Source organism: Pipistrellus kuhlii, unplaced genomic scaffold (assembly GCF_014108245.1).
Source record: "Pipistrellus kuhlii isolate mPipKuh1 unplaced genomic scaffold, mPipKuh1.p scaffold_m20_p_2, whole genome shotgun sequence".
Classification (NCBI taxonomy): Eukaryota; Metazoa; Chordata; class Mammalia; order Chiroptera; family Vespertilionidae; genus Pipistrellus; species Pipistrellus kuhlii.
The window spans coordinates 153,299,136-153,311,890 of record NW_023425515.1 but is presented as its reverse complement, the minus strand read 5'-3'; the positions used below and the strand labels follow the sequence as shown (position 1 = coordinate 153,311,890).

General features: G+C 37.3%; 1 protein-coding gene across 1 annotated transcript in view; it reads left to right on the top strand.

Moving 5' to 3' along the window:
* ALG6 (ALG6 alpha-1,3-glucosyltransferase) overlaps positions 1-12,755 on the top strand; it is a 43,327-nt gene that overhangs the window by 28,171 nt on the left and 2,401 nt on the right. The window contains exons 10-14 of the mRNA XM_036446486.2: positions 2,012-2,097; positions 3,580-3,664; positions 7,233-7,303; positions 10,323-10,391; positions 10,493-10,691. Of these exons, the coding sequence (XP_036302379.1) occupies positions 2,012-2,097; positions 3,580-3,664; positions 7,233-7,303; positions 10,323-10,391; positions 10,493-10,691 (510 nt within the window). The remainder of the gene's footprint in view (positions 1-2,011; positions 2,098-3,579; positions 3,665-7,232; positions 7,304-10,322; positions 10,392-10,492; positions 10,692-12,755) is intronic.

Sequence of the window (12,755 nt, the reverse complement as noted above, 5' to 3'; positions counted from 1 at the left end):
TTACCCACAGTAATTTTTAATGAGAATCTTCCATTTCATTTAATGCTAGCTTAATCACTCTTGTTAAACTTTAATTACATGGGTAATTTAATGATTTAGATTTAGAAATTAAACCATTTCTCTGAAACAAAAGGCCCTTTTAATAAAGTTAGACAGAGACAACATATTTATAGATAATTTGTTTTTGAATAAACATTTCTTTTAAAAAGAATTATATAATTTCTAATATAGAGATTGGACCAAGCATTTTGAGACTTAATAGAATTTGGTTTTGTGAAGGAACAAGAATGCGCGACTTGAATGCTGATGGAGATGCTGTTGCTGATACTGATAATCGTGAACAGTCACTATTATCACCACTTATTAGGTACCAGATACCTCACATGATTTTATTTGATCCCTACAATAGTTCTGAGGTATCTATTATACCCACTTGACAGATCGTAAAACTGAGTTCATGTAGCAAGTGTGCAGCAGAGCTGAGATTTACACTTTGAAAATTGTGTTCCTGTCTTCTTTATATTTTTCTCACCTGAACACTTCCTAGTATATAAAGAGAAGTTTGAGCCCTGGCTAGTGTGTTCAGTGGTTAGTAGGGGTGTCGAACTCAATCAGAGAAGGGGCCAAAATCTAAAATCTAGCCTAAATCGCGGGCCGAATGGTTTACTGAACAGTCATAAACTGTCATTGTGATGGAAACGCAGCGGAGTGCAGTGATGACAGCGCGGTGCGGGCCACATTGCAAGGCCTGGCGGGACAGATTTGGCCCGCGGGCCTTGTGTTTGACACATGTGGGTTAGAGCATTGGCCTGTGCATCGAAGGCCTGTGGGTTTGATTCCTGGTCAAGGGCACACACCTGGGTTGCAAGTTTGATCCCCAGCCCTGGTTGGGGCGAGTGTGGGAGGAAGCCAATCGATGTACATCAATTTCTCTCTCCCTCTCTCTCCCTCTTTCCATTCCTCTCTCCCTCCCTCCTTTCTACTCTCTGAAAAAGCAATGGGGAAAAATATCTTTGGTAGAATTAAAAAAAAAGTTTGTTTCTCCTTGTAAGCTGCCTGGTTATGTGCCTTGCCTTCTATTTAAGAGATGGCATTTAGCATGGTAAATATAAAAGTGGATATTAAGCCGAAACCTGTTTGGCTCAGCGGTGGAGCGTCGGTCTGCGGACTGAAAGGTCCCGGGTTTGATTCCAGTCAAGGGCATGTACACTGGTTGCGGGCACATCCCCGCTAGGGGGTGTGCAAGAGGCAGCTGGTCGATGTTTCTCTCTCCCTTCCTCTCTGTAAAAAATCAATAAAATACATTTTTAAAAAAATGGATATTAATATATTTGGTGGTGTTGCAGGTCACCTCCATTCCCTTGTTTCTCTCAGAATCTGAGAGCATTTTTTTTGATCTTCCGGAGGGAAGTAGGGTGGTACAGCTGTCAGTGGTAGTTACTTTCTTGATGTTTTGCCTACACAGCTGTGAGTCAAGCAGCTGGGTAGAGGATAGGTTTCATGAACAGAGAGCTGTAGTTACAAATTTAATTTTGAAAGTGATCCTAGCACAACTGCTAATGCCTTTAAACTTCTTGATTTATTAGCAATTAACTCTTGTCGTTGCTAGTAGCTAGGAAGTTATATTGGATAATTTCAGATGTGTGATAAAACGGGTCACAATATGTGTTCTACACAGTAGGAAAACAAAAAAAATCTAGAAACATTTCCAAAGATGAATAACTTCATTATTTAGGGATAGTGTGCTGTTCTTAGAAAAATATGAAGTATTTCTTGGGAATGTCTAGATTAGGGTTGGGTGGTGATGTAGATAAAGTTCCATTGCAAAAAAAGTGAAAAATGCTTATCTGTGTGTGTACATACGCATTACTTAGAACGTTTAACCAACTTATAAAATTGTGAACAAAAGCTTTACGTCTCACAAGTTTATTTAGAAGTTATGGACTGTACTTTGTGGAGTTTGGTATTTCTTTCCCTTATATCAGAATGTAAAACTAACATTTCTTTTAAGGATAAAGTAGCCAATATTTGGTGTAGCCTAAGTGTCTTTCTGAAGATCAAGAATATTTTGCCACATCACACCCAGATAAAAATCAGGTAAGAGTCACAAAGTGTGTATATAGTGTTTTGTATGCTTTCCTCAAAGTATTATGATAATATCTCGTTTATCTGGCATCATTAGGGAATGAGCTGGCCTAAGCCCTTTTACTAATAAAGAGCTTCTCACTGATTGAGTCAGGCACACTCAATACTATCTTCCTATAGATTAACCTAAAACCAACCGATTAGGGTCTTTTTTTTTTTTTAAATATATATTTTATTGATTTTTTTGCAGAGAGGAAGGGAGAGAGATAGAGAGCTAGAAACGTCGATGAGAGAGAATCATCAACTAGCTGCCTCTTACACACCCCCTTACCGGGGATGTGCCCGCAACCAATATACATGCCCCTGACCGGAATTGAACCTGGGACCTTTCAGTCTGCAGACTGACGCTCTACCACTGAGCCAAACCAGTTTCGGCTGATTAGGGTCTTTGATTAGTTCTGCAAAATCTCTTCCCAGCAGCACCAAGACTAGAGTTTGAATAACTGAGTGAAGGAGTGTGTGTGCTGCCTCCCTCTCCCATCCGGTCCTTTCACGAATATCCCTTAGAGCCCATGAGACGAGGGATTGTAGTTCTTCCAAGCCGAGCAGGCACATCACAAAGCCACCAAAAGTGGGAAAACCAGTTACTGTATGCGTCACGATCACTGTGTCAGCACTACCGGGGCCGTGTGCCGTGGTACCACATGGCTCCAGATGGCTCCGCTATGGAGTTCTCCCCCTGCCCATCAGCCATCACTAGAAGCTCTAGCAGCTTCTAACTTGGGTTTATTTTATTTTATTTTTATTTATCATGTGCTTGGAAGTCAGATAATCAACTTTTTAAAAAATATATATTTTATTGATTTTTCACAGAGAGGAAGGGAGAGAGATAGAGAGCTAGAAATGTCTATGAGAGAGAAACATCGACCAGCTGCCTCTTGCACAACCCCCACCGGGGATGTGCCCACAACCAAGGTACATGCCCTTGACCGGAATTGAACCAGGGACCAATCAGTCCACAGACTGACGCTCTACCACTGAGCCAAACCGGTTTTGGCCAGATAATCAACTTTATTGAATTGAGGGCCTGAGAGAGTCTCTTACGAGTACATTTTATCAATGTTTCTGTTACAGAGTATTGTTTCTTTATACCTGGTTATGTTTTCTTATTTTGAGTATTTGATAATTGATATTTAGCTACCTTTCTCTCTATACAAATTATTCTAAATAATAAAATAACATAAGCAGCACTTACTTCTATAATGTTTTGTTCTGTATTATATAATCATGTATATAGTAAAGAGCACACATATTTCAAGGTATGAATTTTATTTAAATTTCATTTAGTCTTAAATTTAAAAAGTAAAAATAAACTTTAATTTGAAATCAATTTAAGTTGATAGGTAATATGATCCTTATATTTTAAAAAAGTATTTGTTTTAGCTATAGACCTTTACAAAGATAACAAGTATTTTATTTTTATTCATTTTTTAGTTTTTGTTTCACATTGTTGAGCCTGCTTCCTGCATGTATAAAATTAATATTTCAGCCCTCTCCCAAAGGATTCAGATATACTCTGGTAAGTTTCCCATTACTTTATGTACTTAATTCTTGCTGAAACTGAACTTTTAAAAATAGAGATAATCATTTGCTCTGAACAGGAGGCTTTATTGGGTTGGAACATTCATTTATTTGATGAACATTTATTGAGTGTCTGCCATACTTAGATACTCTGTTTGGCATTAGGTTGAGCAATAAGAAACTTTCAGTTTAATTCAACAGTTATTTAAGTTCTGCTTCGTATTAGTCAATGAGGGAATCAAACAAGAAAACAGTGGTGATAGACATATGCTTAAATAATTATGTGACAGAGCAGATGGTATTAAGTTCTGTTTGGTACAGATTAGGTGCCATGACTGTGCGGGAACAGGAGCTATTACTTGGGGGCAGATGTTAGACAGCCTCTTAGAGCAAGTGGGATTGGAGACGAAGTTTGAAAGCTGGGGAAGATTTAGGATAGGAGGTTATATAGCAGGAGAGAATTCAAGACAGGAGGGAGAGCTTGAAGGTAGAGAGGTGAGAAACGATAGGGAATGCTCTGGGAACAGCTATTGAACATTGAAGTGTGTGTGTGTGTGTGTGTGTGTGTGTAGAGGATATAGTGAGAGAACAGAATCAAAAAGCATCAAACTGTGTAAGAGCTTGAATGTCAGGTTGACTAAGTTGGAGTTGGATTTGTGTGCAAGTGGACCCAGAAAACGATTTCTAAGCAGGGGATGGGATAGATATCTGTTGTAGAAAGATGACTTGTGTCAGTTTGAAGGTGCATTGCTTCTATTTCCTACAGTTTAGGGCTTCTCTGAGTGGGTTTACAAATCCCCCCAGGTTGTATTTCTGTGGCACTTTTACAATTTTGTTCTGTGTGCATGGGCCTATAAAATGACATTTAAAAAATATCTTTTAATATGTCCAGAAAATTTGGTTTATGAAAACAGTAAGTCAGTGGACTTTAGAAGGGCACAGCATTTTAGGAATTAGGGTTTCGATTCTGGGACTGCCACGCACTTACACTGCATTCTAAAAAACAAGCCATAACATAGCATACTGCTGAAATACTTCACAAGTGCCTATCAGTACCACAATGTAAAAAAATAGTTTCATGTTCTTCTTCTCTTTTGATTACCTTTTTATTGACGTTTTCTGTTGTTTGATTCTGTGAATGAACTCTGAGCACACTGAGTCATCTACGGTTAATATTCCATAGGACTTTTAGAATAGAGGGATATGGTTAGTAATGCTCCAGTGTCTTCAGTAGGCCTAACTTGAAATATTTGCAAGCTTATATCAGAGTAGGCTATTTCTTTGGGAAATAGCATGCTAAATAAAGGTATATTTCAAAGACAATGGAATGCAATTTCAGAGTTTGAGTAACTGTGGCAGCACTAGAGATGATTACTTTCAGGGATTATAAGCCAGAAAAAACATTTTCTCTCTCTGAGTTTCCTAATTTTATTCTGTTTTAATACAAGCCACTGTGTTTTAAAAAAACAACAGAAAAAGACATATTAGTGACTTGCTATTTTATTTTTTGCTGGTAAAGTTTTGAATTCCTATTGAATACTTCTAAGAGCTTTAAAAATATTTCTCATTTTAATTTCTTTAAAGTGTTTTTCTTTGCATGAAGTTTGAATTATTCTCAAGTCAATTTTCCATATAAGTCTGTAATTGAGGTAATTGATGGTATGAATACTGATATATTTATAGCAGCAAAATGACTTATATTTAATTCATTCATGTAGTACTTATTGAGTGCTTGCTAATGTGTCCAGTCCTTTTTAAGGTACTGGCATGTGAGGGAATGACAGCGAACATCCCCGCTCTCTTAATTCTGGCGGAAAAGCTACAATAAACAAAATAAATCAGTATATAAGAAGATATCTGGGAGTAGTGAAGATTATGAAGAAAATAGTGTTATGTGAAAAGAGTGCAGGTGGGCTTGGTTAGGGGCACTACATTAGATGAGTATGGGTAGGCCGTTCTCCAGAAGTGACATTGAACTTAGGACTGAGTGATTGAACAGAAAGAGCCAATCCCAAGAAGATCTGGGCTCTGATTTGATAAAAGCAGCTTTTTCCTTAAGGCAGGAACACGTTTGAGGCTTACTGGCACAGGTCTGAAGTGCTAGTGTGAAATGTGGGAGGAAGACTGCAGTAGACTAGAAGAGGAAGGCAGGACCCAGATGACACAGAAGGGAAGCAATTGAAGGAATCCTATATAATAAAAGGCTAATATGCAAATGGACCAAATGGCGGGAACCACTGGTCGCTATGACATGCAGTGCACTCCCACAGGGGGAGCACCACTCAGCCAGAAGCTGGGCTCATGGCTGGTGAGTGCGGTGGTGGGAGCCTCTGCCACCTCCACAGCAGTCCGACATCCCCCAAGGGCTCCTGGACTGCAAGAGGCACAGGCCAGGATTTCATGCACTGGGCCTCTAGTTTAAATATAAGGAGATTTCCGTGACCGGGCATGGTGGTTGACTGGAGAATGGATTGGAAGGAGGCAAGAGTGTTACCAATTAGGAGGTTTTGCAGTAGTCCAGGAATTCCAGGAGAAAGATGGGGGTGGCTCAGAGCACTCTTCCATCACCATCAGCAGAGGGAAGGAGAGATGTGGGTGGCTATTACATTTAGGAGGCTGTGTACAAAGGATTTGCTGATGGGTTGGCTGTGTAGCATGCACAAGGTTGTGACCCACATATTTTACTTGAACGACTACATTTGGATGTATACCGATGTCTGATATTCAGAATATAAACTTCTGAAAATGGATCTATGTAATTTTTTATTTAAAACCTCAAATAGCAAATGATTACTTTATAAAACATTTATTGTTATTGAAAAGCATTTTATTTTAAACTTAGATTGATTGTGGTGACATTGGTTAATAACATTCTATAATTTTCAGGAGTACATTGTAATTCAACATTTGTGTGCACTATAGTGTGCTCACCACGCAGTTTGGTTTCCTTCCGTTCCCATGTATCTGACTCCCATTACCCAGTTCCCCCTCCTCCCACTCCCTTTCCCGCTGGTAACTACCACCACTGTGTTGTCTATATCTATGTTTGTTTTTGTTTTGTTAGTTCATCTGTTTTTTTTTGTCTTGTATTCCACATATGAATGAAATAATATGTGTATATGAATGAAATTATTATGAAACACTTAATATATTTTATTGAAATGCATGTTTTAGAAACACTGAAATAGATTTGTTTTGCCAGTTTTAGATTTTGACCTTCTTTTTCTTCATGCTTTTTAATTTAAGTTGTCAGAGATTCCAAGGGAGGATTGAGGCATGATTGTTGTATTTGAAGTGTTTAGTAGTTTTGTTTATTAATAACTGAGTCTCAATGAACTTAATATATGGTTAAGTATAGTGTTATAATAGTTTTCTCAAAAGTATGTTGGTTATATATTTTAATGAAATATTATGCATATTAGTGCTATGTATATATTTTCCTTCTAAATAGAAGCCACATTAAACTTTAAGGTTTTACTTGAAATGGCTTTTATTCAGATTCATTCTAAATTGCAGTTATATTTTGTAAGCTGTTATATTTCATTTCCCTTCTTTTTTTCTTAAAGGTTACCTGTGCACTATCATTCTTTTTATTTTCTTTCCAAGTACATGAAAAGTCCATTCTCTTAGTATCATTGTAAGTAAAAATGTTTCAAGTGTTTAATTATTATTCTATATAATAAAAGCATAATATGCAAATCAACTGAACAGCCAATCACTATGACGTGCACTGACTACCAGGGGCAGATGCTCAACCCAGTAGCTGCCCCCTGGTGGTCAGTGCGCTCCCACAGGGGGAGCTGGCTCACGGCTAGCGGTTGGCAAGCACAGAGGAGTGGCAGGAGCCTTTGCCACCTCTGCTGCAGGTGGTGATAAGGAGCGAGGGGGCCCGGACTGTGAGAAGGACCCACTCCCCCAGTGCATGAATCTCGTGCACTGGGCCTCTAGTGCATTTATAATATATAAATCAGTGTATTGCATGTAATTACATAAGTGTAAAATACAACTATGCAGATGTTATATAGTTGCATAAAGTTATTTCATAAAATCATACTTTTTTCAGAATGATGATCTTTTACAGTTTTATTTCTTTATACTTTAAACTGAAAATATATCATAGAATTATTACCGACAGACTTATTTCTTCCTCTATATATTCTATATATTAATAAAAAATGTCTTCCAAAGATTGAAGTCTCTTTGTCATCTTTGCCTTTTCATTTTCATATCTATTCAAAGCCTGTTCTCTTCATTCACCTTTTTAGGGGCTTTCTTCTGTTGCCCCATTTCTATTTCTTTTGTCATAACCTTTGATTAGACTCTATTGGCAATCTCTAATCAGACTATTTTGTTTTAAGGGGCATTAATTTTTTCCCCTAATCTTCAGAAAATTGGGTGAGAGTTAAGGGTTTATTATTCCAATATTAAAATAATATTTGCCTAGAACACATTGGAATATTTGAATCCTAACCCACAAGCACTCTACCCCTGCACCCTGTTTGCTAGGTTCCTGTGGAAGATATGTTCGGAGTGATCAGTGGCAAAGGGAAGTGGAGCTTTGCACTAAAACCTCAGTGCATAGCTTTATAGTAAGCTGGGTTGGCCTATGTGGAAGGCTTCTTTGCTTTGAACAAAACAGTCTCAAATCAGCTTGATTTCATTCTCCAAAGTCTAAACCTGAGTCACCACTATTATATGAGGCTAGTCTGATCCTACACACACACATCTCAAGTGCCAAGAACTCTGGAGAGGTATTTACTTTCAAATGTAGATTTTCCCTAGAATTTCTACCTCATAGAAAAGCAGCTCATTCAGTGACCCGTAATCTGACCATTCAGATTAGCTCTTGGGCTCCAAATACAGTGGTGCCTCGCATAAAGAACGCCTCGCACAGCGAACGCTGCACACAACGAACTTCATTTCATGATTCATACAACGAACTTCGTTTCACACTACGAAGTCGCCCGAGCTTCCACGACCGCTTTGCCCGAGCTTCCACGATCGCTGCCGATGTATTGCATCCTTCTGCGCAGGCACTGCAGGCAGTCGTTAGTCACTGCGCTTAACTTAAGCACGTATCGCGGCAATCGTTCTTCATTACGAATTAAATCACGCACGTATCACGGCAGTCGTCCTTTTAAGTTAAACTCAATATTTTTTTTATATCATGGCTTCTAAAAAAAGCAGGAAGGTGATTTCAGGTTTTTCATGAAACCATCGGCCAAAAAGCAGAAAATGGATGAAGATGTGCAAGATTCGGTAGGCTCTACTTAGTCTGTCTTAAAATTAAAAAAAGGTGTGTTTTTTTAAAAATAAATTATGTTTTTAGATGTATCTAAATAAAAATAATAACAAAAAATTTATCTTTTTTTATGTCATCTTAGCATATTTTATGCTACAGAACGAATTATTTTTTTTAACATGTATTGTTATAGGAAAACGCGTTTCACATAACGAACTTTTCGCATAACAAACTTGCTCCTGGAACGAATTAAGTTCGTTGTGTGAGGCACCACTGTACTAGATAATACTTGTAAGAGTTTTTCAATTACTTAACAATACAAGATATTATTATTTCAATTGCACATAAGAAAAAAAGTTAAATTAACCATTTATTCAAGGACATACAGTGAGATGGTGGCAGAGGTGAGACTAGGACTCAGGTTTTCTGATCAGCCCCCCTCCCTGTTTTTTTTTTTTAGTTTTTTTTTTTTTAGTATGTTTTCATTGATTTTAGAGAGAGGAGGGGGGAGGGGAGAGAGAAACACCAATGATGAGAGAGAATCATTGATTAGCTGCCTCCTCCATACCCCCTACTGGGAATTGGGCCACATCCTGGCATGTGCCTTTACCAGGAATCGAACCATGAAATCCTGGTTCATAGGTTGATGCTCAACCACTGAGCCATGCTGGCCAGGCCCCTTCTTGAGCATTATTGCCACAGTTGAATCCAGAGGTTGGTGATAAGGGTCTAGAGGTTGGTGATAAGGAGGTTACAGAGTTGGCACTTATGACCCTAAACCACTCTTTGGTAAAGTCAGTGGCTCCATTTCTTGGCATTACACTTCCTGTACCTATACTATTGCTCTTTTCATGTAGCTCTTCCTATTGTTCCCTCACCTCTCTTTTATTCTACAATCATACACTTGTTTGCCTTTATAGTTCTTCTTTGCCTCTGTTGTCCTCTATTGAGTGGCAGATGATCCTATTACTAGTTTTTAGCTGAGTAATATGTAACATAGAAGATCATAAGAAAGAAGTATGAAAACCACTATTCTGGGAATTCATTTTATATTTACCAAATATGATGAAATATATGAAGCAGCTCTCTCTGTTTAGATTTGTTTTTCTGATTCTTTTTAAAAAAAAAAACACTTTTGTATGATAAATATTCCACCAGTGGACTGAATTCTGGAAGTACTTTTCCAGTATTATGAGGAGTTGACACTTTCTCTGTATTTAGACTAATTTAATTTGGATTGATGGTTATTAAAAAAATGAATCAGTAGTCTATATGAAGACCTTGATGGCTATTTTAAGTTTTTGGTTTTTAAGCTACTCTGAAAATATGACAAAAAATGTCTTTATATTTTTTACAAGTAAGAGTTGAAATTATATTCTATAAGATTAAATTATTTTTTTCTTTATCATTTTAGACCTGTCTGCTTAGTTTTAAATGAAATTCCTTTTATGTCTACTTGGTTTTTACTTGTGTCGACATTTAGGTGAGTCAAACCAATTTCCATATAATATTTTCAGTATAGTTCTTATAAACTTACTTAACATGTTTTTACAAAGTGATTATGGTTTCTATTTTCCCTTATAGTATGCTACCTCTTCTACTGAAGGATGACCTTCTAATGCCCACAGTTGTGACAGTGATGGCATTTTTTATAGCTTGTGCAACGTCCTTTTCAATATTTGGAAAGACTTCAGAAGAAGAACTACAGCTGAAATCCTTTTCCATTTCTGTTAGGAAATATCTTCCATGTTTTACATTTCTTCCCAGAGTTATCCAACGTTTGGTAAGTTGTTTTTTAAGGAATGATTCTTAGCTTATGCCGGTACCATACTGTCTCATTTACTACAGCTTTGTAGCTTTAAAATTGAACACATGGGTCCTCCAACTTTGTTCTTTTTCAAGATTGTTTTAGCTTTCTATGTCCCTATTCTATTTCCATATTATTTTTTAGGATCAGTCATTAATTTCTCTAAAAGCCCAGCCGAGCTTTTGAGAGAGATTGCTTTGAATCTATATATTAATTTATGGAGCATTACCATCTTAAGATTTTTGCCATCCAAACCCATGGACATAGGGTGTGCTTCCATTTATTTAGATATTCTTTAATTTCCTTCAACACTGTTCTATAGTGTAAAACTTTTACACATCTTTTGTTAATTTTCCCCCCAAATATTTTATTCTCCATGATGCCTTGTCAATAGAATTTTCTTAATTTCATGCCGAAACCGGTTTGGCTCAGTGGTAGAGCGTCGGTCTGCGGACTGAGAGGTCCCAGGTTCGATTCCGGTCGGGGGCATGTACATTGGTTGCAGGCACATCCCCGGTGGGGAGTGTGCAGGAGGCAGCTGGTCGATGTTTCTCTCTCATCGATGTTTCTAGCTCTCTATCTCTCTCCCTTCCTCTCTGTAAAAAATCAATAAAATGTATTAAAAAAAAGAATTTTCTTAATTTCATTTTCATAATGTTCATTGTTACTGTATATAAATACAATTTGCTTTTTTTATAATGAACTTGTATTCTGTGCTATAAATTTTTAGTGGATTTCTTGTGATTTTCTATATACAAGATCATGCCATCTGCAAATCGTGATAGTTTTACCTCTTTTTTTCCAATCTGGATGTCTTTTCATTTCCTTGCTTATAAATTAACCTATCTAGAATTTCTGGTACAGTGTTCAATACAGTGGCAAGAGTAGACATCTCTTCTTCCTGATTTTAAGGGGAAAGCATTTAGTCTTCCTACATTAATTATGATGTTAGCTGTGGGTTGTTTTTTTTTGTTGTTGTTTTTTTAAGTAAATGGCCTTTATTTGGTTAGGAAGTTCTTCTATTCCTAGTTGAATGTTTTTATCATGAAAAGGTATTGATTTTGTCACCTGCTTTTCATATATCTAATGATATGGTCATGTGATTTCCCCCCTTTATTCTATTAATGTGACACATTACATTAATTTTTGTATATTGAACTAGCCTTGCATTCTTGGGATAAGTCCCACTAAATCATGATGTACAACCCTTTAAAAAAATTATTGATTTTTTTTTTTTTTGAGAAAGGGAGAGAGAGAAAAAGAGAGAGATAAAGGTTAAGAGAAACATTGATGTGAGAGAGGAACATAGATTGGTTCCCTCTCGCATGCACCCAGACTGGGGATCAAACCTGCAAACTGGGTATGTGTCCTGACCAGGAATCAAATCCACCACCTTTTGGTATATGGGACGATGCTCCAACTTAGCCACACTGGTGAGGGTGATGTACAGTTCTTTTTAAATGCCACTGGTTTGGGTTTACCAGTATTTTATAAAAGACTTTTGCTCCTATATTCATAAGGGATATTGATCTGTAGTTTTCTTTTCCTGCAATGTCTTTTTCTAGTTTTGATTTTTATTTTTATGTACCGTAAGCAGTGATGTCCTTTTTTCACTCCAGATTTGAGAATTTGTACGTTTTTAAAAATAAATATATTTTTATTGAATGAGGAGAGGAGAGGAGAGGAGATGGGGAGAGAGAAACATCAACGATGAGAGAGAATCATTGAATAGCTGCCTCCTGCACGTCTCCTACTGGAGATATAGCCCACAGCCAGGATAAATGTCCTGACTGGGAATCGAACTGTGACCTCCTGATTGATAGGTTGATGCTCACCACTGAGCCACGTGGGCTGGACTATTTCAGCATTTTAAAATATACTAACTTTTATGTTAATTTCTCCTTAATTTTTGAAGGGCACTTTTGCTAGAAAAATTGTCTTTTTCTTTTAGCAACTTGAAAGTCATCCATCCCAGTGCCTTGTGGCCTCCAGGTTTTCTGATGAGAAGTCAACCATTAATCTTATTGAAGATAGCTTTCA